At 40.9% G+C, this 26,445-nt stretch overlaps 1 protein-coding gene across 1 annotated transcript in view; it reads right to left on the bottom strand.

Moving 5' to 3' along the window:
• The window catches only part of DMD (dystrophin), a 1,607,686-nt gene that overhangs the window by 99,711 nt on the left and 1,481,530 nt on the right, over window positions 1-26,445 (bottom strand). Inside the window, exon 60 of the mRNA XM_037050278.1 lies at window positions 10,003-10,149. Coding sequence (XP_036906173.1) covers window positions 10,003-10,149 — 147 coding nt within the window. The remainder of the gene's footprint in view (window positions 1-10,002; window positions 10,150-26,445) is intronic.

Genomic DNA, 26,445 nt, shown 5'->3' on the forward strand with positions numbered 1-26,445 from the left:
ACTCCTGCACACAGACAACAGTACAGTGATGACCAGAGGGAACGCCCTGGGGGACGTAGGACAGGGTAAGGGAGGGATAAATGGTGATGGAAGGAGACTTGACTTGGGATGGTGAACGCACAATCCAATGTACAGATGATGTACAGTAGAACTGTGCACCTGAAACCCATATAATTTTAGTAACCAATATAGCCCCAATAAATCCAATAATTTTCTTTAAAAAGGAAAAGGGAAGGTACAAAAACCTTAATTCAAAAAAACACATGCACTCCTATGCTCACTGCAACATTATTTATAGTAGCCAAGATATGGAAACAACCTAAGTGTCCACCAATGGATGAGTGGATAAACAAAATGTGGTCTGTATATAATAGAATATTATTCGGCCATAAAAAGAGCAAAACCTTGCCATTTGCAAAAACATGGTTGGACTTAGCATTATGCTAAGCAAAATAAATCAGACAGAGAAAGGCAAACACTGTATGATTTCACTTCTATGTGGAATCTAAACACAAAAAGAACTGTCCCCTGCAAATGAGCCTGCAGATAGAGACGACTGGCAGTTGCCAGAAGTGGGGGTGGGGTGGGTGGGTGAAAGGATGAAGAGGGTCAAAAGGTAAAAAGTTCCAGGTATAAAATAAATATGTCACGTCACGGGTATGGAATGTACACCGTAGCGACCATTGTTAGTAGCACTGTATTTTATTTATTTATATATATTTTTAATGTATTGAGTGTTTGCTAAACACTTTTCAAGTATTTTTTTAAGATTTTTTATTTATTTATCTTTAGAGAGGAGGGGAAGGAGAGAAGGAGAGAAACATCAATGTATGGTTGCCTCTCGTGGGTCCCCCGCTGGGAACTGGCCTGCAACCCAGGCATGTGCCCTGACTGGGAATCGAACTGCGATTGTGTGGTTTGCAGGCCCGTGCTCAATCCACTGAGCTACACCAGCCAGGGCTGTATTTTATTTTTAATAGTTGCTAAAACAGTAGATCTCAAAAAGTTGTCATCACAAGAAAAAGAGTCGTAAGTAGGTATGGTGATGGATGTTCACTAGACTTATTGTGGTGATCACCTCACAATATATACACATACCGAATCATTACAGTGTACAGCTGAAATCATGATCACATTCTAGGTCAATTCCACATCTATAAAACGGGGGAAAAGAGAAGCTATTCTATCTCAGGTTCTTTCAAAGGTAACATTAAGTATACTGCATGTGGTCAGAACACGCAGATCATTATTTGTTGATAACAGTCTAGAATATAAGTACATCATGCTCACCACAGAGTAAAGGGTGCACATCTAATTTCTGACGTTAGTTTTCTTTTGGGAGTTTTGGGAAGATTATTTAAGCATTGGGGAACTTTATGAATTCACAGATCAAGGCATGAATACTGTTTCTTCAGAAAGGAGAGTTTTGTTTCTGAATTTCCCCCCCATGGTATAACATTCTGTTTATTGTATAGTTTCTAATAACATTTTTGCTTAATTTCATGCATTCGGCAATTCAAGAAATATTTATGGAATGGCTGCTATGTAAAAGGTCCTGCCAAGTGTCCATAGTGATGGTGTCTGGGGACTCTGCCCTCATGCAGTGGACATTCAAGTTGGGGAGACAGACTTTTAATAAATCAGTCAACAAACACACCGCTAGAGATTTTCATAGGTGCCATGAAGAAAGCAAACAGGATGCTGTCCGTGATCAAGAATGATAGAGAAACCTCTTTTTTAAATCCTTACTCGAGGACAAGCTTATTTATTTTGGAGGGGAAGGGACGGAGAAACAGAGGGGGAGAAACATCAATGTGAAAGAGAAATATTGATTGCTTGCCTCTTGCACGCCCCCAGCTGGGGATCTGGTCCACCACCCAGGCATGTGTCCTGACTGGGCATTGAACCGGTGATCTTTTACTTTGCAAGATGACACCCAATCCATGGAGTCACACTGGTCAGGGCTCGAAAATCTTTTTGATGGGACTTAATTACATGTCAACTCTGCAGTTTATTACTTCAAATGATTTCTACTTATTAAATTTACATACTGGGATATTACTACTCCATTTAATTTGTTGGTCCCCAGCTTCAGGTCATTTAAAATAAAAGCTACATATAAGTAGAAAAATCACTTCGTTAACTTGTCCTCATCCTTTAGGTTTTAGCTGGAAGGCCAGTTTCTCTGGGAAGATTTCTGAGTCAGCCTTCCTTGTCTCCTACTCTCACTATAGCATTCTCATTCTCATTCTCTCTCTGTCTCTGTCTCTGTCTCTCTGTCTCTGTCTCTGTCTCTCTGTCTCTGTGTCTCTCTCCTGCTCAGGTCCTCTCTATATGCCCTGCCATTTCCTTTATTGCACTTAACACCATCTGTTATTATTATATCAGAAGATTTTTTTGTATCAATGTCTGTTTTCTTTAAGAAATTATAACCTCCATGAGGGCAGAGACTGTGTCTGGTTTTTTCCACAACTACATCCCTATTTTCTAACACTGAGCTTGGTGGATGGTAGGTACCAGAATAATATTTATTGGATGAGAGAGTATTTTTGCTCATTCCAGGAGGATGAGATTCTCGTTTCTAACCTGTGAATGACCCAGGCTCTGGGTTAAGTAGGCTATTCCCGACCTTGTGGTCTGGGATTCATATAATCATTCTAATGTAAATCTGCCTTTCCTAACTCTTACACAGGTAATTCCTGGCAAATTGTTTCTTGTTTAAAGAATGGAATTGTAAATGAAGAGGAAATATTGTCAGGTCAATCTAACTTTATATTAGAGGTGGTATTCTGTAGTTAGCAGTTCTGACACATCCCACAGCTAAACTGCCTGGGTTCAAATCCTGGCTGTCTCACTTACCAGCTATGTGAACTCAGTCAAGCCACCTAACGCCTTGATTCCTCATTTGTGTCATCTGTAAAATGAAGTTAAAAATTGTATCTACCTCATGGGGTAATAGTGAGGCTTAAAAGTGTTAGTGCACATAAAAGTCAGGCAACAGTGAATGGCATGCAGTAAGTGCTAGATAAGTGCTCATTGTTAATTTCAGTAATGTAGAATACTCATTAAAACAGATTCTTCTCAAATCTATATTGTGCCTCCAAAAAGGATGGCTCTGTGCTAAAAAAACTGTATTGCTAATATAATCATTTTCTCATTGATTATATTTTCTATCCATATATCATCAATCTTTGGAATAAATCTATTGAGGGGAGAATCTGTACCATAGCAAGAATTGTTTTAAGGCCATTATAGAATTTGTGAGAATTAAGAAATATTAAGAGAAACTACAGCAATTTAAAATTCGCTCTGTGGTATTGACCTTTAAAGGTGGCATTTCTGACTTTCATAAGCCGGCTTGTAGTCCTACTTAAAGAGCTGGCTTTAACATTCAGCTTTTCATATGGTCTGAAAAGGGGTTATTTCCAGAGGAATGTGCAGGGAAGGAGGAGCAAGGAGTCTTTCTGGGGGAAGTGTGAACAGCAGCTCTTTGAATGCTGTGCATGACGTAGCATGGGAAATGTGAGCAGCTGCTGGCGGGGTGTTTCACACGCAGCTGGGACAGTGGGAAAAGCAGAGCCGAAAACAAGCAGGGCAAACAAAGGCGGGAGAAGGGTGGGGCGGGGTCAGGCTGCTGGGAAGGGGAGAGGTCAGAGAGACACACTGAGAGGGAGGAACACTCAAAAGAACAAAGAATAGAGCAATGTGAAATTTGACGGGAGGGCAAAGGTCAGCTGAGGAATAAGGGAGAAGGAAAAGAAAACACGAGACTTGAGCATTTGAACAGGAGTGATTAACGCTATGGCAATTTGAAATGGAATTCTACGTGTATTTCCAAAAAGGAACTAGAGCGATCGAGAAACTGAAGGAGATACATCTGCAAATATATAAAATTCTTGTTTCAACATATTTAACAGGAACGCATCACATCTTAACAAAAACAATAATGAAACACTTCCATAAGTAGCAAAACTAGTCTAGTCTCTGATTAAAACCATCAGAATCCAAGCAGTGTATAAAGATCAAGCAATCAGGCCTTCGACCTCCTATTTTATAATGATCGTTGTTCACTTTACAAAATCTCTGAAAAAATTAATATACCTTTCATTCTCTTCAACTAATATTTCTTTGGCTCTGCCTAGCTTTGCTCTCATTTTGTACCTCATATATTTGTTCCAGTCGTACTCCCTACATCATTAAGGTTTCTCCCTGTAGTCCCACACATCCTGTTGCCTTTTTTAGAAAATAGAGAATGCACTTGAAAACTAGACAGTTCTTCTTTGGGGTGAGGAGGACAGGCAGAGACACTGGGACATTTGGGCCATGTTACTTTTAAGGTTATCTAGGCAATTTTAGTATCATTTCTTGTTTTTTTTTTAAATCCTCACCCAAGGGTATGTTCATTGATTTCAGAGAGAGAGAGAGAGAGAGAGAGAGAGAGAGAGAGAGAGAGTCAGACAGACAGACATTGATCATAAGCACCCTGACTAGGGATCAAACCCACAGCCTAAGCATGTGTGCCCTGACTGGGAATTGAACCTGCGACCTTTTGGTTTACTCATGATGCTTCAAGCAACTGAGCCAAACAACCAGGGCAGTATCATTCCTTTTGAATAAAGTGCAATTCCTTTTGAATAAAGTGCAATTAGCTGTGAAAACACTGAAAACCACACTGACTGAGGAAAAGGTTCCTAAGCTTGACAGGATACTATAACCTCAGCATTTTCTAAGGGCTGTAAGTATCCCGGGCATTTAGATTTACACATTCCTTCAAATCTTTAAGAGGCCTTATTCACTTCCTATTTTTTTTAAAAAAACAAAGCCAAGGTTAAGCATAAATGACTGTTCTCTCCTTACCGAAAAGATGTTTTCCTCGACCTTAATTGCTCTTTTATCACAGGTCATTCTTTTCCTAATACCAACAGATCCTTCTGTGACCTAACCTTTACTAAGAAAAAACAAACAAACATGTTCTTCTTTCCTTTGTTCTTTTCAATTCCCCCACCTTCAGCTGCTTACAAAGTCCTGCTAGTGGCCACATCAGACTAGATGTTATACTTAAAATCGTTTTATAAGAGCTGCCTACAGTTCAGAATGTGTTAGCGTAGTTTTCCCTACATCACTGCAGTATCTTTGGATAGTGCCTTCCAGTCCTTCCAAGCCTGTGGATCCCACCTCAACAGTCCAAGAATTAGAGGATCTCTACCCAGTAGAGGTACTACTTAAAAAGTGACCAGCTGATGAAAACCGGCATGAGTTTGGTAACACAACTCCATTTACTTGTATATGAAGAACGGGTGGGATACGAGCAAGGCACTTTGTATTCAAGTCAGAGACAACGCTTGATGCGAAAACGGATTTGTAGAATAAACCCTGTACTCCAAACTGTAAACCTCCTTTTGCCCCACCCTGTATAACTGTCTGCATGACTTTGAAAGACTCTTACAAAACCTTTAAAAAACATGCATAATTCATGATACTGTTCTTAAACATATTTAAAGACTGTCATATCTGGAAATAGCTTCATATTCAACATTTTTCTAGTGATGATATGCTACAGAGTCCTATGGGCTACAAAGTGCGTACCCTTTAAATTAAAGCGTATTTTGCAGCTTCCCACGCTATCTGTGGATTAACTTGGGATGCAGAGAAATGGTTAGGGTATTCCCTAGCAAAACGTCCCTAGGGAACACCCTTCCCTGCGCTTGGTGAGTCAACAGCATGCCTGCACCACTAAATGTGTGTGCATTGCTTCAGAGTCAGAAAGGTTTATCACTGGTTTACGTTTCTTCCCATTTGGTTTCGATACTCCTTTCTACTGGATCAAATACTAGCGTTGGTGTTACTTTCAGAGATAACTCATTAAAATGACTTCCGGGTGACTTTACTACAATTGCTGAGTTGTAGAGACAGCGAGGAGAAATCGAATGCTTTATGGTTTTATATTTGAAACATCAGGTGTGATTTTAAGGGGTATGCTGAACCAGGCTCATGAATCCATTGGTTTGTGAAAGGAAGATTTCCAAGTTAATATCCCTGAGAATCATTTGAAAAAGAGGGGAAGCGTGAAAATAGCGAAGCATTTCATACCTGCGTGGCCCAAAATAGCTTTAAAGGATGACTTTGTTAAGTTCAAACTTCAGAAGACTTTAAAAAGAAACAAAAAGGGCATGGATGCTGCAGCTCAGAAGAGCTGACTTAGGTCCCCACTGATCCTTACACGTTGTGTGACTGTCATTCTGTCACTTAATGTTTCTAAGTCTCAGTTTTCTTACTGGTTAATGGCACTATGATAATATATCATCATGACACAGCATCATGTTCTGAGGATTCAATAAGGTAACATACACAAAAATTTGTAGCTACAAGCTATGATGGTTTCCTACGTCAAAAAGACATTGTCAAATGGTCTAGTAGCGACATCCATACCAATGTGTCCACAGAGAAAATATGATCTGATTTTCACAGAGAGCTTCAAAAAGACAAACCAATGTCTGTACTTGTGCGTGCGGCTTCAAAATACATACAGAACTCTCCACACACAGTATTTCTAGGTTCAGATAAATTGTACCTGGTTCTTATCTGCTGTTCACGTTCACATCTGCACGGTTTGTCTGTTTCTACTGTTTTGACTGTTATCGCATACAGCTAGAAAAACAGCATGGATTTCTTTTAAAATAAAAAGTAATGGATCAGGTGACTAAACCTAGGATGTTCTGATAGTAGACAGAGCCTGGTAGTATGTAACTACTTCTTTCAACTACACTATTTCGCCCAACTCGAGGATGGCTTTTCCTACGTTTACGTCTGCCTTCCCGCTACTCCAAGTCTCTATTTCTTGATTTTCGTTGCTTTAGCAGACAAAGAAGCAAAGATGAATTTGTACTCTTCTTTCATCATGAGTTTAGGAACTGACATAGCACTGTGACCACATTCTTTATTTTTCATGAATACAATATCATAATGACGGTGGGCTCAAACTTCCCTCCATAGAAGCCGGGTAACACTCTAGTCTCATGTACGTTCTTCTAAAGGTGCACAGTCCTCAGTATGAGCTGCTCTTCCAGTCATGGGGGTAAAGCTGCTTGATGTGAACTTCATTTCCTGCTTTGTTCACTCTCTGAACAAGGACTCACATTTCTAATACAGCCAAGTGGTTAGAGTTATGGTCACAAAAAGAAAAGAACAGAATCATCTTGACTCCCTTCTATGCAAAACCAAAACCTCAGATTTATCAGCTGTCTGCTAAAAACACTTTTTAAAGCATATCCTTAAGGTCATGTTCAAAAAATAGCAACAAGTGAAATTTGCCACAATAAGAGCATGTACCACAAACCAACCCAAGTGTTTAACATGAAAAGACTGTGCGCATGTGGGTTTGGGGACGGTTGGGGGGGGGGCGTTAAAAGTGAGAATTCACAGGAGGAGGAACATAATTCCAACAAGCCCCATCTGTATTATGAATAGAAAGAGCAACTCCACTGATTCTAAACAACATTTCATCATATGGTACCTCCCCCCACCCCATACGCAGACACAGAATCATATGACTGAAGTACATGTGACCTTAGGCAAAATGGGCTGTCCCCTTTTACGAATGAAGGAATTGCAGCTGAGGGAGGTTAAATGGCTTTCCCAAGATAACGCGGTCAAATAATAGCTGGGTTTCGATCTGAAGTTCGGCCTTCTAATATTCACTCCAGTGCTCTTTTCACTGCATCACACTGTGTCCTTTCATGTACTTCCTCATGTCTACATCCGAGTCCTTATTTCTTTGAAAGAATGATAGAAATTCAGCGATTCACATCTCCTTCCACTTTACATCTAAATAGCACACGCTATAATGGATCCCTTAGCATTAGACCTTAAAAACGTTTCCTATCTGTCATAATCTTTTGACCTCATCGGTACATTTTGATGCTAGTGTTACACATCCTGGAGTACATTCAGAAAGCCGATGTGGAATTCAGGTCTCTCAGAGAAATTTGACGATAGAGTTCAGGTCCACTTGCATGGAACAAACGTGGCCATTGCTTTTCCTTGGACATTTATTACTTTCCTTATTTATGCTTAAAATGAAAAACATACTGAGATGAAACTGATAAGCTTCTCATAGCGCTTAGCCACCGTGGAGCGAATAGACATAGGAATGCATTTCTTCAGTATACTGCCTTGCTTTAGTCAATGCCAGTTCTAACACTCTGTCACACAACCATTTCAAGATTATCGAGGGCAACAAGAATGAAATGATATGAAATCTCAAGAGGTCTTGAATTGGGAACTTGTTTTTATTAAAGATCTAGCAATTCCTTAACTTTCAATCGCTTGTAAATGGACTGCCATTTGGAAAAGTAATCTGGTTTAGCAGGTTTTCTTTCTTATTAATCCTAAGAACCCTGAAACACCAAATCCAAAAGAACCTATGCACCCCAATGTTCATAGCAGCCCAATTTACAATAGCCAAGAGTTGGAAGCAACCTAGGTGCCCATCAGTAAATGAATGGATCCAAAAACTACGGTATATTTACACAATGGAATTCTATGCAGCAGAAAGGAAGGCGCTCCTACCCTTTGCAACAGCATGGGTGGAACTGGAGAGCATTATGCTGAGTGAAATAAGCCAGGCAGTGAAAGACAAATATCATATGATCTCACCTATAACAGGAACCTAAACAACAAAACAAACAAGCAAGCAAAATATAACCAAAGACACTGAAATAGAGAACAGGCTGACAGCGACCAGAGGGGAGAGGGGAGGGAATTTCAGGGGAAAAGGGGAAGGGTTTACAGGAACTAGTATAAAGGACACATGGACAACAACTAAGGGGAGTGGAAATGTAAGGGGAGTAGAAATGGGAGGGAGGTGGGGAGCACTGGTGGGGGGGTGGGCTGGGATGGGAGTAAAAGACAGAAAACTGTACCTGAACAATAATTAAATAAAAAAAAAACACTGTAAGAAATTATTTGGAAACATGGTTGCCTCTCTGTCCCCAGCAGCATTCCCTCTGCATCCTATGTGACTGGGAAAAGGAGAGAAAACAAGTCTCCAATGGTATGGTTTGATTGGTCTCGGGGTGTTGGGGTATAACACAGTGTTCTTCACAGACAGAACATAGAGACACACCTCCTCCACCATTAGATTTTCTAGTTCTTACTACAAGCTACGTACTGTCCCAGCAACTCTACATGAATTATTTCATTTAATATTAGAGCAAGCATGTTGGAGATGAGAAAACAAACCATCGGAGAGGCCAAGTGTCTTCAAGGTCACTCAGCAAGACTGATTCCCAAACCTGTATGCTACAGTAGTGATAATTATAACTGCAATAGTACTGAGAGTTGGAATTTATGCAGTGCTGCTATGGGACTAGTACTATTCCAAGCACTTTCCATGTGCTTTGACTTACTTATCCTAGGAATTAACCAATATTTTAGAAACATTTAATATCCCCATCAGAGAGCGAGGCATAGAGAGTTTTGATAACCTTGAGCATACTCTTATTCCTTGAATTTATTATGGAAACTCCTTGAATTTATTATGGAATAAGAGCATACTCTTATTCCATTTATTATGGAAACCTAGGAAAATCTCCATGTGTAGGTTTGTGGTAGAATGCTCTTTCTTTAAAAGATTTTGGAACATCTCGCCTTTGACTTTTGTATGAATTAGGATTCCAAAGGGAAAGCTATTTTAAGAATCCCAGCAATAATAGTACAAAGTAATTGCATGCCAGTAATTTAGTTTTTTAATCATGATAAAGCATTACCTCCCACATTTATTGCAAGCTATAGTAAAGCCTAACTTTAAGCCATTTATAAAAGTTAACTTTAATAGGATTGCAAACATTTATATAGGGACTTATTAAATAAGATATCCTACACTCACAAAATATTACTGTGACTATAATATGAAAAAATTACTTTCTGGTTCCTCAAAAAATAAGCCTTATCTGTATATTCTCTTATTGTAACACGGAGCTGCAGGGCTCACAACACGCCTACCTGCAGAAGCTTCCATCTGCTGTTCAGGTCTTCCAGAGTGCTGAGGTTGTATGGGGACAGCTGAATGCCGGATGTGGTGAGCTGGCGGGCAAGGTCATTGACGTGGCTCACGTTCTCTTTAAGAGGCGCAATTTCTCCTCGAAGTGCCTGTGTGAAATAGACAAGGGTGAATCGGAGGATGAGCATATTTAAATCACAGGGACAGACACATGGGAGCTACGAGCAACCTTACCCTGTGTGGGCTGCAGAGTCAGCGATGTTCGCTCTGGTAGTGCAACAACGGACATGTGTTAATGGCGAATAACGAGATGTATGGAGTGCTTCTTCGGTGCTGTGATGGACTTTGTTCACACTGAATTTGCTTCTATTCTTACACAATAGCCCTATGAGGCTAATAGTTGGCGAATTCTCACCTTATACATGAGAAAACAAACTTGCAGAGCTTAAACATGGCCCAAGACCCCATGGCTGAAACCTGAGGAACCTGGGCCTTACCCAGGTCTGCCTGTCTCCAGAGTGCCGATTCTTAACAAATGTATTATACACCTCTGCAAAGAAGTTCTGGATCGGCAAAGGAACAGGAAAAAATATAGTGCTCCTATGTCTAAATTCTACTCATCCCACAACCAGAAATGGATCTTTTCGTTTAACAATAAAAAGATCTGTTCAGTCATACAATATTACATTCATACATTGCCCCAACTACATAATAAATAGATTCACTTAGAGATCAGGGTATTTTGTCAAATTCTAAGAATGACTTCCTGGTCTCCTGGTACTTCAGTCCTTGTAGCAATGACTGAAGAAGCTCCCACGGGGCTTCTCAGCTGTCTCTAAAGCACTAGACTGGGATTCTCTGCCGCAATCCATCATGACGATCTGTTGAGCAGAAGAACCCTATGCAGATATGGGGAGGAGATTACCATGCATCATGTCTACGCTATTGAAAAGACATTTATGGATCTTTAACATGATGTATGATGGCCAAATGTTCCAATGAGCAATTTCTAAGGGACAAACTCCCTCACTGAGGAGAACAATGTGTGTAATGTAATGTCTGTGCACAAGGACAGCATCACTGACTTGGCTGTAGTGATGTTTTGACTCGCTTGATCTGGGCAGGTGTTTTTTCTCTGGGTCACTGAGTTGGTGAAAAGCAGTTTACACTGACCTCATCTATAATTTTGGTTCCCTCCCACTCCTAATGGAAGGAACCAGTGTGTACATTCTAAAAGAGATTGTCTAATGAGATACCACCTCATACCGCTCAGAATGGCCGTCATCAACAAAGCAGCAAACAACAAGTGCTGGAGAGGTTGTGGAGAAAAGGGGACCCTCATGCACTGTTGGTGGGATTGCAGACTGGTACAGCCACCATGGAAAACAGTATGGAATTTCCTCAGAAAGCTAAAAATGGAATTGCCTTTTGACCCAGCAATTCCAGTGTTGGGGTTATATCCTAAGAACCCTGAAACACCAATCCAAGAGAACCTGTGTACCCCAATGTTCATAGCAGCACCATTTACAATAGCCAAGTGCTCAAAGTAACCTAAGTGCCTATCAGTAAATGAGTGGATCAAAAAACTGTGGCACATGTACACAATGGAGTTCTATGCAGCAGAAAGAAAGAAGGAGCTCCTACCCTTTGCAACAACATGGATGGAATTGGAGAGCATTATGTTAAGTGAGTAATCCAGGCAGTGAAAGCCAAATACCATATGATCTCACCTATAACAGGAACCTAATCAATAAAACAAACAAACAAGCAAAATATAACCAGACATTGAAATTGAGAACAGGCTGACAGTGACCAGAGGGGAGAGGGGAGGGAATTTCAGGGGGAAAGGGGAAGGGTTTACAGGAACAACAATAAAGGACACATGGACAAAACCAAGTGAAGGGTGGAAAGAGGGGAGGGAGGTGGGGAAGGCTGGGGTGATGGGGAGGGGTGGGGGGAAAAGTCAGAAAACTGTACTTGAACAATAAAAAAATTTCTTTTGGAAAAATAAAGAGATTGTCTAATCCTCTCAAATCAACCAGAATATCTCACCACTAAAATGCGGTATTGTATGGAGTAGGAGACTCTTATATAGTTCTTAAGTAACACTAGCCACTGTGATAACCACTGTGTTGAACTTACAGTTCTTTTAAGTGGTCATTAAAGTATTAAAGAATCACAGGGTTCCCTTTGGGACTGATGAAAATATTGTGGAATTAGACAGTGGTGATGAGGGCACAACCTTGTGGGTATGCTGAACACTGCTGAATCGTACACTTGCAAAGGGTCAATTTTATGCTATATAAACTGTATGTCTATAAAAATTAAAACAAAGAAAAACAAAAGACACTCTTCTGACTGAACACACACGTGCAAAAAATCCTCTCTCATCTTTATATCAGTGGAATGTCATGAGAATCAGTTTGAAACGAAAGGTTTTTATAGAGATTGACAGTAGATATTATGACTTCATTTCCTTATAAGTGAATGATGCACAATCACTTTGTTTTACGTAACAGAGAAGTTGGAAAACATTTCTGAAGTGACAATGGGGAACCCCAGACAAGGACAGGGATTCCAAAATGAAACCACTCTCTTCTGGATAATAACATCTGTTTCCAGTAACCACAAATAAAGATCTGATGAGTGGGAACTCAAATGGGAAGCCACTGCAGAGATTACGGGATAGCCCGGCAGAATCGGACAGTGCTGTGGACCAGGCCTCTATGCTAATCATCTGTGTTCACTAGCGGGGCACTCAGCCATGAAGGTATCCATCTCACTTAAATCATATCTAGAGTTCAGCTCTCTTTGGATTACATAACCTACATGTTCAAATGTCTCTTGTTAGAATATTTTGATTTTCACTTTCTCCCTCATAGCCCTGGACCCAGATTTTTCTTTTATTATATTTTATCTTGTGGGCACAGAGCTTTATTCTGCATCAATGATTTGGAGAACAAAGGGGATTAAAAACCAAGTTCCAGTACTCATAATTCATCATGACACTCACTCTCCCTTTGCCTCTCCTCTATTCCTCCTTTTTTGCCTCCTTTTTCCTCCTTCTCCGCCTCCTTCTTTTTCCTTCTCTCTCTTTCTCTCTCTACTGTCGTGGGATCTGGTGGCTTCTTTTTTGCACTCATATCTAGCAATTGTAGTAGAAGTTCTATTAACTCATCTGCACTTAAGACTCACCAGATTAGCCAGAGTCTTCATTTCTCTGTGAAACACACTAGCTGGAACCTCTAACAGCCTTTAAATAAAATGTTAGAGGTATCTGTCAGTACGCACGGTCTTCAGCTTTCATTACTTGAGCTGTTGCTTGTGCGTATGTTGCAATAATCAGTTGTGCTCTCAAACCCATTTCTGCAAGTTAGTATTGCAATCCCACAGTTTTATTAAAGAAACCAAAAAAATACAAGTCTAAAAATGAGTTATTATTTCTGAGTTATTATTAACTGAGATGGATACTCAACTTTAAAAGAAAAAGAAATATTGTTGAATTAGATGTACATAAGACCATAAAAGATTGGAAAAATAATCCAAACAATTTAGAAGGATTCTGTACTCAGGATGCTTCTCATGTTGCTTGATGGACTCTCTACATTAACGAAAATGGAAATCAAAAAGTTTGCATTACCAGTGTGATATATGGAGAACTCTAATCAGTGAATCTACACTCGAAGAAAAAAACCCTTCATACAATATTAAAATGTTGATGACTGCTTTAAGATGGAATAAGATGTTTCTGATTCCCTGATTCAACAGTCTTTTTCAATTAATGGTTGGACTCTAGGTCCTAATTGAGTTGGAAGAACGAGCACCTATTAGAAACTTTTACACCAACTATTTTACTACCATTGCCACTGCAACTAGTATTATCATCAATTAAGGATAACGTGAACCATCTGTCGAGTGTAATTTGAGTGCCTACATTTCTGTTAAGATAAATGGAGCTTTGGGGGAAGGTTAGTTGATAAAGAGATAACTTGGTATGAAGGTTCAGTTTGGGCAGATGTGGTGATGGGCCCGGGCAGATTGAAGAACCATAACCGGCAAAAAGTCATCATCAGGGCACTAAGCACACGAGGATGGAGGGAAGGAGATAACACTGATAGTAGAAAGAAAAGAAAAAAAGGAAAGAGGAGGCAGGAGAGTGTTCCAGTCAGCAGTCATTTTGGCACTTAGGTTCTGGTGGCAACTCCATGGCATGTGGGGCTGGCTCACTGCTGTGGGTTGTCAGTGCCCAGACGTGTACAGAACAAGAAGTCTGGCCCCCTCAACACGGAATCTCAGGACACATTATGTCAACAGTGAACACAGGCACCATGTCAGAGGTGTGACACTGCGTTTGGCTGTATTTCAAATATTAGAGCTTTTAATATTACACATATACATTTATCTTTAAATGATTAAACACTAAATGCAAAATGTCAAAAAGTACAGTTAACTCTGAGCATTGTGATGGGCTGTTTAAATACTGCCTGCATTTCAGTAGATTTCATTCTAGTTTGAAAGCATGAGAAAACATTCAAGGGAGCCATTATACTGTGGGTTTTCTTTGAATCACTTAAACATCTGGAATATGTTCTTCATGAAAGAGCAAACCAAGTCTAATTTTATTATGACTAGTTTCATGCAGGCAGAATTTTCACTTCATTAAATGTTCTCTGATTATAGATATAAAAGTACTGATTTAGAATGATATATTAGTCTGATGTGTCAAGTTTTTCTTCTTTTTATGAAATTAAATTGCTCATCAGATCTTTGCTTATCCTTGTGTAGTTAAAGATTTGTTCAAATATAGATTTAGAATTTTTGTAATCATCCACTTTGTGGCAAAAGAAAGGAATGGTTTATTAACAAGGGAACATTATTTTTAAGGGAGTGGCTTTAACGAGATAGGCAATGGACAATTCCACAAGGCACAGAAGAAGGTCAGTTTGGAGGACTGGAGAGAGTAAGTTAATTAACTTCGACTTTGAGGGCCTCTAATTCCTCTGTGAAGCATTAAGCGAAGGGATCAAAATTCTGTCACACTGAAGGTGCTTTTTGGGATATTGATTTAAGCTGTTTATTAGGAACAAAAGACTGAATTCCAGTCAAGATGGTGGTATAGGCAGACATGGTTCCCCTCTTTGCACAACCACATCGAAATTACAACTACGATATAGAACAACCATCACTCAGAACCATCAGAAATCAAGTTGAATGGAAGTCTGACAACTATGAAATCAAGCTGAATAGAAGTCTGACAACAACTGAATTAAAGAAACCACATCCATCCAGATTGGTAGGAGGGGTGTGGAATTGGCTGATCCCACACCCATGTGTGGTGGATAAAAATTTGGGGGGGTGTATCTCGGGAGTGAGGAGTCCCAGCCACACTAGGCCCCCCAGCCCAGGATTCCAGTGGCAGGAAGTCCCCATAACTTCTGGTTGCAAAAACCAGTGGGGACTGAGTTAGTGGAAGAAAATTCTGGAGTCCCATGCAGTTCCTCTTAAAGAGCCCACGTACAACTCACTGACTCAGACTCACTCCCTCTGAGTTCTAGCACCATGATAGCAACTTGAAAGGCACCAGTGGCATACTGGGAGGAAATGAAGTGTCTGGCATCAAGGTGAGAGGTGGGGGACAGCTTTCTCCCAGACAGAAAGGTAGGCAAAGGCCATTGTCTCTCTTTCTCTTTTTTTGTTAAAAGATTTTATTTATTTTTTAGAGAGAGGGGAAGGGAAGGAGAGAGAGAGGGACAGAAACATCAATGTGTGATTGCCCCTCACATGCCCCCAACTGGGGACCTAGCCTGCAACCCAGGCATGTGCCCTGACTGGGAATTGAACCAGTAACCATTTGGTTTTCAAGCCTGCGCTCAATCTACTGAGCCACACAGCCAGGGCTCTCTTCTGAACCCTCCTTCCACACAGCCACAGAGCTAGCAGGCAGGTGCCATATCTGAAACTCCATCAACCTGGCTAACATTCTTTGTCCTGCCCTGGAGATTTCTTGAGGCTCTGTCCGCCTAACTTACGAACTTACCCAAGCTGTTGACGGAGACTTTTCTATATGAATGGCTGGTCTTGGCTCATGCTTCATGTCTTCCTAAATCCTCTCAAACAAGCAACAGCCAGACTCAGCACCAGCTCCTGTATGTCTTGCTAAGTGGCCCCAGGCCCAGCAGTGGCAGCAGCCAGTCTAGATCCACAGGTTGGCTTCACCTGGGAATGTCCAAGCCCAGCACAAGTAGCAGCCATCTCAGATTGCTTTATAGCTCAAGCAGGGTGGCCCCAGGCAAAACACAGTTGGGGGCTGACCTTGGCCTGTACCACCCAGGAAACCCCAGGGCCTGTGTGCCCAGTGGACAGCTACAGGCCATGCTGGAGTAGCACCACCCTGCCCCTGCACAGCTGATTCTCCACAGAGGGTAGAGGTTGGTGGTCAGTGGTCACAGCCAGTCCCTGCAGCTGACTGGCCTGAGTAAATCCCTCTCATTGATTTGCCAACAGGAATCAAGGTTCAACTACAAGAGGAAGGTATACTCAGCCCACATGAGGGGCACACCTCTAGTACGCAGCTTGGGTGACAGGGGAGGCTGTGTCACTGGACCCTACAGGACACCTGCTGCATTAGGCCTCACTACCAAGACAGGGAGTCAAAGCAGCTCTGCTTAACACATACAAACAAACAAAGGGAGGCTGCCAAAACAAGTGGACAAAGAAACATGGCCCAAATGAAAGGACAAATGAAAAACTCCAGAAAAAGAGCTAAATGAAATGGAGATAATGAATCTATCAGAAAGAGAATTCAAAACACTAGTTATAAGGATGCTCAAGGACTTAGTGAGGACCTCAATAGCATAGAAAAAGACCCAGTCAGAAACAAAGGACTCCCTAATGAAAATAAAGGACAATTCACAGGGAAAGAACAGTAGACTAGATGAAGCCAAGAATCAAATCAACAATTTGTAACAAAGAAAAGCAAAAAGCAACCAATCAGAACAAGAAGAAAAAACAATCCAGAAAAAAATGTGTGTAGTTTAAGCAGCCTCTGGAACAACTTCAAGCATTTCAACATTTGCGTCATAGGGGTGCCAGAAGGAGAAGAGAAAGAGTGAGAAATTAAAAATCTATTTGAAAAAATACTGAAAGAAAACTTCCCTAATTTGTTGAAGGAAATAGACATGCAAGTCCAGGAAGCACAGAAAGTCCCAAACAAGAATGCATGCAAAGAGGCCCACTCCAAGACACATAATTAAAATGCCACAGGTTAAAGATAAAGTGTGAACCTTAAAAGCAGCAAGAGAAGTTAGTCACCTACAGGGAAATTCCCATCAGAATGTCAGCTGATTTCTCAAAAGAAACTTTGCAGGCTAGAAGGGGTTTGCAAGAAATATTCAAAGTCATGAAAAGTGGGTCCTACATCCAAGATTACTCTATCCAGCAAAGCTTTTATCTAGAGTCTAAGTGCAGATAAAGGGCTTCTCAGACAAGGAAAAACTGGAGTTCATCATCACCAACACCATTATTATATTCAATGTTAAAAGGACTTATTTAGGAAAAAGAGATCAAAACTAGGACAATAAAATGGCAACAAATATGTATCTATCAACAATTAAATTTCAAAATCAAATGAAACAAACAAGAAGAATAGAGACAGGATCATGGATACAGAGAGCGTTTTGATGGTTGCCATATGGGAGGGGGGTGTGGGGGAATGGGTAAAGAGGTGAGGGAATTAAGTAGCACAAATAGGTAGCTACAGAATAGCCATGGGGATGTAAAGAACAGTATAGGAAATGGAGTCACCAAAGAACTTATATGTATGACCCATGGACATGGACAATGGTGGGGGGCATTGCCTGAGGGACTGGCAATGCAGAGTGCAAAGGGGGAAAATCAGGACAACTGTAATGGCAAAATCAATAAATCGTAATAAAACAGAAACAGAAGAGTCAGAAAGAACTTTTGATCTTTCCCCCTTTCCTGATCAAGAGATTCGGACAGAGAAACCTCTCAGGAAGGAGAGTTTAGGATGCCACCTTAGCCTCCTTTAAATTAAGTATGGCAAACAGGAGGGCTTCAGGCAGGTGCCTGTTAGCTAGATACCCGCCGTGTCCCACTGTTTCTGAGTGTCCTAGCAGGGATTCTGCCTGCCGGGTACGTGCCCCTCTTTCCTCAACTACCAGTACATTGCCCGTTCTCACTTCTGAAATCTAAGACCTCTGTTCCCCACCGTCCCCTGCTTTTCTGCTTTGTCCAATAATGTCTTATAGATCCAGCTTTGCCTGTCTTTGGAATTTTCATGCTTATGGGAATTCCCCATGCACACATATTAAAGTCTGATTTTATCTTGCTCATCTGTCCATCAATTTGACAGTTAGCCCAGCTAGAAGAACGTAGAAGGTGAGAGAAAAAAGTATTAATATTTTTTTTAGTCCCCACAGAGCAACAGACTTGGCGTAGCATTGGTGTGTAAGCTGGACTTAAGCAGGATTTAAGGGTACATGGGAACAGTGGAGTTAGTTGTAACAGAGACTATGAGATGGAGGTGACCTAAGAAACTCCGGAGGTTGCCAGGGTTGAGGGCCCATTGGAGGCAGAAGACTCACACGCGTTTGCAGCACCAATCTGCCCAATTTTCTCTTTCCTCAATAGTGTCCCATGGAAGCCTGGAGAAAACAGTTGGTCTGGGGGGTTTTGTCAGGGGGTTGTGGCACAAACACTTAAGGACAAGGCAGTTTAACTTTGAACTGTAATGTGATTGAAAACCAGACTGTGGAGTCTAAACTGGATTAGGAAGAGAGAAAGCGAAGCAAGAGAAGGCTTAGGGATGGAGAGAAAAGGCAAGGGTTCAATGGTGGAGGGGCCGCACAACCCAAGAAAGACTGCCAAAGGGTCGCACACACGTGACAAGGAGAGGGGATTCTGGGAGGCTTGAATGAGCTCTGCCATTTTTGCATTTATTTATAAATTGTGATAGATACATGTCTTTCTGTCTCTCACACATACAGACACACATACATAGTGCTTTATTCGTGTATTAATGGTGCTACTGAAGGTCTGACCAATTTCCCTTCTTAGCAGTAGTAAACATTCTTCCTGAAACCTCAACTGAGTAATACATCCCGGTCCTATCTCACCTGCTAGGAACGCAAAACGCATAGGGTCTGATGATGAAAGGTCATTCTGGGGTTCCAGGCACTGTGCAGAGAAATTGACGTATGCATCCTTGCTCCTCAAAAACTGAACTAGTGACTAAGTGTGTTTCTCTTTACACAATGAAACTCTACTGAACGAATGTTTGTGAACTGAAAAAGAGCCTAAAAGGGGGAGGTGCTGAAAAAAATTCCCTGCGTTCTTCATGCTGCAATAGTGAGAAGATGAGGGGGAGGAACTAGAAATCATGCCTACAAATACAGCCATTAGTGCTGGCACTGGTGCTCCTACACGTGGGCTCAGTGAAGGCCTCATAGAGGCCAGGCACCTGGGATTCGGGGTAGGTTTGGCAGCTTCTGCATTTCCGGACGGGTATATCATCCACAGGAGACTGAATGCCTGCCACTGGGGCCAAGATGGTCAAAGACCCTATTCTGCTTTGCCCAGAGGGCCAGAGGCCTCTTGGAGCCTCTGAAATACCCACAGGGGGGAAATGAGCTGCTCAACTATGGTTGGACCAATAACAAAGATGTAGGCAAGCTTTTCATGAAATGCATCACGCCTGGACACGTCCACTGATTGTCTGTAACTCTTGGCGCTTTATTCTGGCTGTTTCCCTACCCAGTATGGTGACCAGGATGTAGGTTCAGCTTTTGTCTCTGACAGTTGCTGCCTTAGGCTGGTTTCCGAGCAGTGGCTGAGTGCTCTTAAGGGAACTGGAGGCAGTGGGGGGACCCGGTAAGAAAGCTAAGTAAGGATGTGGTCTTGGCTGAAGCCCGGCACCAGCCTAGTCCCACAGAGAGCTCTGGAGCACAAATTATACCTCAGTCGGGCCCCGTCCTGAGACAAAGGGGATTACCCTTTCCTGCTCTGATGTCATTAAGTTATTGGCCACTAGCTGCCCCCTGGCAACACGAACAATGTGAAGAAAAAAAAAGAAAGAAGTCGGCCACAGTTAGTGTGGTGAAGCTATCATTCAGCTTTTATTTTAAGAATGTTGGAGTTATAAGTTTCACGGTGAAGCCATGATCTAAAAGATGAAGAATCATGATGAGTGCAAATAGAAAAGGATTCCATAAATGGAGGCTTTTTTTGTGTTTGGGTGCACGGAAACAAGATGATTTTTCATGAAAACATGAGCATTCTTTAAGGAAAACACACAGCAGTTAATTGCTATTCTTTAAGTGCCGCAGATTTGGAACTGTGGTGACTCGGAGGGGAAACCTCAGTTAAAATATAATTACCGATAATTGCTTGGCAAAGGAAAGCACCGAATTGCTTCATGTCTTCAAAGAGCACACTGTTTTCCTAAAATCCATTTTTTTTTTCATTGAAGCTACCCTAAGTCATCCTGATGAGGCTCCATCTAGGTCATTAGTTCTGTATCTTGTTTCATCACTTACGTTCTTATTCGGTTTGCTCATCAAAAGTAATCAGGCCCAAATATGAAAACGTACAAAAATTGCCCTGAAATCTGAATGCAGGGAAGACAATGGAAAGAAACAGAATAATATTTTGCCTTTGGGCCATGATAATGAAAACTGATGCTGGAATAGAATGCAGTCGCATCTCTATTAAAAAAGAGTATATGCTTCAATGACACAATTTATTGTCGAGAATGTCTCCTCCAGAGACAGAAAGTGATACTACAGGCAGAGGGTTGTAGTCATTCAACCTGCAGACGGCACTCTGTGTCTCAGCTCCACATAATAGTCCCTCCGTATTTGGCAGAATCAAGGACTCGATCTTACGGAGAGAGGGTACACCTCCGTTTTGTTGAGAATCTACGTGATAGCCCCACGATGTTAGCAGTGAGATAACCCTCTTGCAAGAAAGATATTTGTCCCGAGCTTGAACAAAGCATAAGAGGTAGGAAAGCTTAATGTGTTTGGGAAAAAGCAAACAGTCTTTAATAAGTTGAAGCATCAAAGACGGGGCAGTTGTGGAAGCCAAATTGCAAGTACTTTCTTGGAGCAAGATTGTGGTGGAGTTGAATGAGCTGGCTTGTGTGATGTAGATAATGAAAGTTTCTGCAGGGTATGACAGAGTCTCTCAGACACTCTTTTAGTTAGATTTAATTACTGCTCACTTGAAAACACTTTGTATCAATTATGCACTATGCATATATGTAGTATGCATATGTCTATTATGCACTGGGAAAATGGAACTTTGAACAGACTCAGAGTCATTGGCAGGCATGCACAATTTAGTGGGTTATTAAAAAAAACTCAAAGCAATCTTGCTGTGAGAAGTTGTGTCATGGGGTTTGGAAAGTGAAAAGAAGGATGCTGAGGCAGGTCAGGAGAGTCACACTGAGGGGGTAAGGTGACTGAGGTCATCCAGACAGGGCAACAGCAGGAAACACATGTACATCTGTTCATCTGCGACATCGTCCAGGAGATCACTGTAAGCTGGTGGTCATTTCACAAAGAAGTGGCAGAGTGTTAGCAGATTTGGCCAAGAAGTAACACCGGCCAGCACATGGCAGGAACATTGTCAAATAATTTTTAAAAGTCTTATGCACATGAAAGAGAGCATTTTTCCCTTGTGCTTTTGTGCACACTTATTTATTCACCATTCAAAAAAACTCTTATTGAGCAACTGTTATATGCTAGGAATGTTCCAGGCACTAGGGACAGAACAGTCCACTAAGCAGACCAAATCCCCATGATCACACAGCTTAACTCTAATGGATAGAATTTTATTTAAATGATGATTGTTATTACATAGGCTTTTAGAGGCTTACAAATTCCATAGTTATAAAATGCAACTTTCTGTCCAAGAAAATGCAGGATAAAGTGTGGTATTGTAATGGTAGTTACCAACAGATTCTTTTTTCCATTAAGACAAATTAAGCTACCTCTGCATGTAGAACTCACAACGAACACAGGAGTCTGGGGTTGTGAGATACCTGTGCAATATGCTAGATTAAGTTTGCTTTATACTAGGCACATTTACTGAATTTGAGTTCTATGGGGAAGGCGCTCACTATTCAAACAAAATGTATCTTTGCTGACTTGATTTTCCATTTCATATACTGTTATCAATTTAGATATACGGAAGCAGAACTGAATCCGAGATGCATATAAATTTTCTAAGAGCTGAGATAAAATAATTAAATGGAAGAGGGCCGAAAAGGATTGTAGAGTGCCCTTCAATATCCACTTTTCTTTTCAGATTATTGTCGTTCTTGAATTATTTTTTTTATAATTTAAAAAAAATTTATTTATCTTTAGAGGGGAAGGGAAGGAGAGAAATATCAATGTATGGTTGCCTCTCGTGCGTCCCCTGCTGGGAACTGGCCTGCAACCCAGGCATGTGCCCTGACTGGGAATCGAACTGCCATTGTGTGGTTCACAGGCCCGTGCTCAGTCCACTGAGCTACACCAGCCAGGGCTGAATTTAATAAATGTTTTTATTTAGTCTTTCCAAAAAAGCCTTTCTACCTTACAAATGGAACAACAGAAGAACAATATACTCATCTACTTAAAGTCAAATGAAATGAGCATAAACTAGATTTTCTGCAGTAAAATCTAGGCAAAGGCATGTTTAGAACTTAGACTGGTAATTTTAAACTGATGGCTCATCTTCCTTTCATCATATTCCTAGCCTGAAAACAAAGGCTTATGTACTGCTTCCAACCAATGTCAGTGGTTATTATTTTTACCTTGATGTGTGTATGCATGAGATAAATCTAGATTCTTAAGCAGCGGCAAGAGCTTACTCAGGTTTTCATTTTTGTCATCAGCTATTGAGGACTTTTACTTTGAAATATTCCTCAAATCTTTCTGATCACACCTTAAGGTAAGACCTAACTTCATGTCCTATTATATTCTGTTATGACAACTGCTATCATGATAATGTCCACTTAAGTACATGCAAATGATGAATAAATGACTCCTTACACAAATGTGTCTGCATATCAAGCTGTCTAATCAGTGTACTCAAATATTATTTCAAAAGAATTCAAAGTCACTGGCCAAATTTACCCTTTGAAAAAGGGGATGAGTATTCAACTAACAAAGATATCACACTATAATAGCAATAGATTTTTTTTCTTGTTCAAGAGGGGAGTATGATAGTATTCTCAAAGGTCTGTAGGAGTGATTCTGTATTGGTTACCTAAAGAATACTATTTCAGTTGAAGGAAGGGTTTGACATCTTAAAAAAATAATCTTTTCACAACAATTTTAAGATTATTTTTTTGAAAGTCAAAGAGGGTCAGATTTCACTAAGATCCATCTTGCATGTGACATTCAAGCCCAAACCCCAGGCTACTGTAACACGGAGACAACCCGGGAAACATCTTCCACCTTTACAGCAAAATGCAGGGCATTTCCAGCAGTAATACTTTATTCCCTGCTGTGAGCCAAAGGATCAATAGAACTCGTGCTCATTTATTTAGCTTATATTTCTTTTAATCTTATACTCTATTGGATGCACAAAAGTCATGATACTGGCTAACCCTTGTGCTGATTCTAGCATGGGATCTGTGCAGACTGAAAACAATAAGCCATTCTCTGTCCCTGCTAGAAATATGCGGAGACCAACAGCCAGCTGACAAGTAGTAAGTGAAGTGAGACATTGTTGCGGGTGGCCTGTCTGTCCTTGGGACCAACAAAAGCCTCAATCCGCAGAGCAATTAAATGGGTATTGTGTGATGTGATCTAATAGGGTTTAGGTTCTCAGCAATTGTACAGACTCCAAATTGGGTTAAAATGTTTTAAAGTAGGAAAATAAGTAAATGAAATGAAACTTGGTGGTTTGTCACTGGTTCTAGAAAAACAAGAAACAATGTATAAAGGAGCCATGGGCAAAGACAATGTGGGTGGGGGGAGCAGTTAGGATTGAGTGTGAGAGGTGGGGGTAGGTGGGGGGAGAGTGGTGAAGGCAAAATGGGGACAACTGTAGTTGAGCAACAACAAAGAAATTTAAAAATAAGCCAATATTATTTTCTTTTCCTTTTTTAAAAAAAGAGTTTATTTATTTATTTTTAGAGAATGGGGAAGTGAGAGAGAAAGGGAGAGAAATATCAATGCGTGGTTGCCTCTTGCACTTCCCCTGCTGGGGACCCAGTCTGCAACCCAGGCATGTGCCCTGACTGGGAATCGAACCAGTGACCCTTTGGTTCACAAGCCTGCACTCAATCAACTGAGCTACATCAGGCAAGGCTCATTTTCCTTTCTCACATTAGTTTCTGTTTGTTTACTATACTTTGGCACATATTGCTGATAAACTGACTTTATTCTCTTTGTTAACTTGCCATGTGAAGATCAACAACAGGATTTAAATATTTGATAGGGGAAAGGTCTGAATGAGCCCACTGCACCTATAATAACTGTAGAATCCCAGGGAACAGGGCCTGTAGAAACAAGTGTGTTTGGAAGCAGGACTTGCAAGCTCTTAATTATCTGAAGAAAAAAAGCTCATCATAAAAATCAATTCTTTAAAAGGAAATGGAAATTTATCTTAGTGTTAGATTCTCCAGGCTCATTCTGGTTAAGAGAGTTTAACATTTCAGGGCCAAACACACTGTGGAAACTTAATAAGTATTGAAGTTTACAAACAAAAATATAACAATAATATGTGAACCAATTTCTGGAAACATTGAAAATCAATGTCCCCTTACTCTACCTAATTCAGTAAACTCAATTATTTAGTATATACTTGATTTGAGTGGGTTTATACATAGCTGTTTCAATTTTACATTGAACATGAATCCAATTACTTTTAAGGTAAGATTTCCTTTCTTTCCATCCCCTGCCCCAGACCCCCACCCCCAGGATTCTAGAAAGAGGGGGAAAATTTGTTTTCAATGTTTCTTGTTTAACATTCAAGTACATTTTAAGACATTTGTTTCTATTACATTTATCCCATAATTCTCGTTACATGCATCACCCCATACCACAGCTCTGAACTTTCCCACAGGCATTGAAACACAATGATTTTTGCTCCATACTTGGGGGAAAACACCCCCTTTCCCCAATTAATACAGTTAAAACTCTTTCCTACTTTCTCCTACTTGCTCTTCCAGCTTTACTGCACATCCCTCTGCATTTCTACACAGAAACACATACCCGGGACACAGGTGTGCAGTGGGCTGACATGAGAAGTCATACATGGTAGGAACTCCTGGATGAGCTATCCGGTATTTATAATTAGCAAGCAGTTTCCATTTTAAAAAGTTGATTGACCTTAAGTATTCTAAATGTCCTGGTTTTAGAAAACTCTTCAAAGCACTTGTATATAATCAGTCTGTTTAGTTGGAGATTAGGAAGAGAATTTGTTCATTTCACTGCTGCTATTGGTAAATGTGGTAATATTCAAATGGCATGCAGATTATGTGACCAAATACCTTAATTTTAAAGTGTTAGCAGTGGGAAGGCAAGTGTAGCTCAAGGTCATCTGAAGCAAGCGCCAAAGGGTAGCATTAACATGCCAATAGGGAGGTCGGGATAAGTGACTAAAAGTCTTCCACCAGAGACATTTAGAAAGAGTACACTATTATTGACGCCAAAATTTCAGAGCGAAAGTATATAATCAATTCAGACATTTACACATTATATACTTATAAAGCCCAAATAGCTTATAAAGCCATTTTCTTACCAATGATCATCACTTTCTGAGACCTTTTCATGAACTGTTCTATTACCAATTCCAATGAGTACGTAGGGGGTAGGGTCAGGGAAGGGTGGATTTTCCTGAAGAAACAAAATTCTCATCACTTGTGAAGAACTGCTGCATGTACAAGAAGAAAACAGCACTGAAAAAGAAGGCATGTGGGGACATGGAGGCTGACCGGATTACTGGTTTCACTCGCCAGCTGTAGTGGGCACATTTCCCAGCCTGGCATCTACCCTCCAGCTGCTGTGACTGTGGGCTGGCTATTAATGTCTTGCAGTTGCCTCTCTTCTTTAGAAAGGTGACCTCTGCTGATGGGAGTCCCCTGGCCCAGGAGGTACACATGCCCTTGGCCTAGGAGGTAATTCATGTCCCCAGGGGTGGGTCTCGGCCCTGGGGTACTGGCGCGGAGCCCAAGAGTCAGTTATGTGTGTCCCTTCCCCATTCTGCATTCAGTGAGATCTGGCCAGTAGCTAGAATCAGCCATGGTAGGAGTATTTACACCACACGTGGAAATGCTACAGATCAGTGTTTACCCCTTCTCAGAGCTAATTGATACTTATTGACAAACTGCTGCCTATGGCCAGTGATTGGCTGGGGTGTGAAAAGAGAACTCTGCCCCGTGGTTTATACTCCAGAGCTCTCTCCTTATGGATCCAGACACAAAGCAA

Source organism: Sturnira hondurensis, unplaced genomic scaffold, assembly GCF_014824575.4.
Source record: "Sturnira hondurensis isolate 20B ecotype Veracruz unplaced genomic scaffold, ASM1482457v3 Scaffold0006693, whole genome shotgun sequence".
Classification (NCBI taxonomy): domain Eukaryota; kingdom Metazoa; phylum Chordata; class Mammalia; order Chiroptera; family Phyllostomidae; genus Sturnira; species Sturnira hondurensis.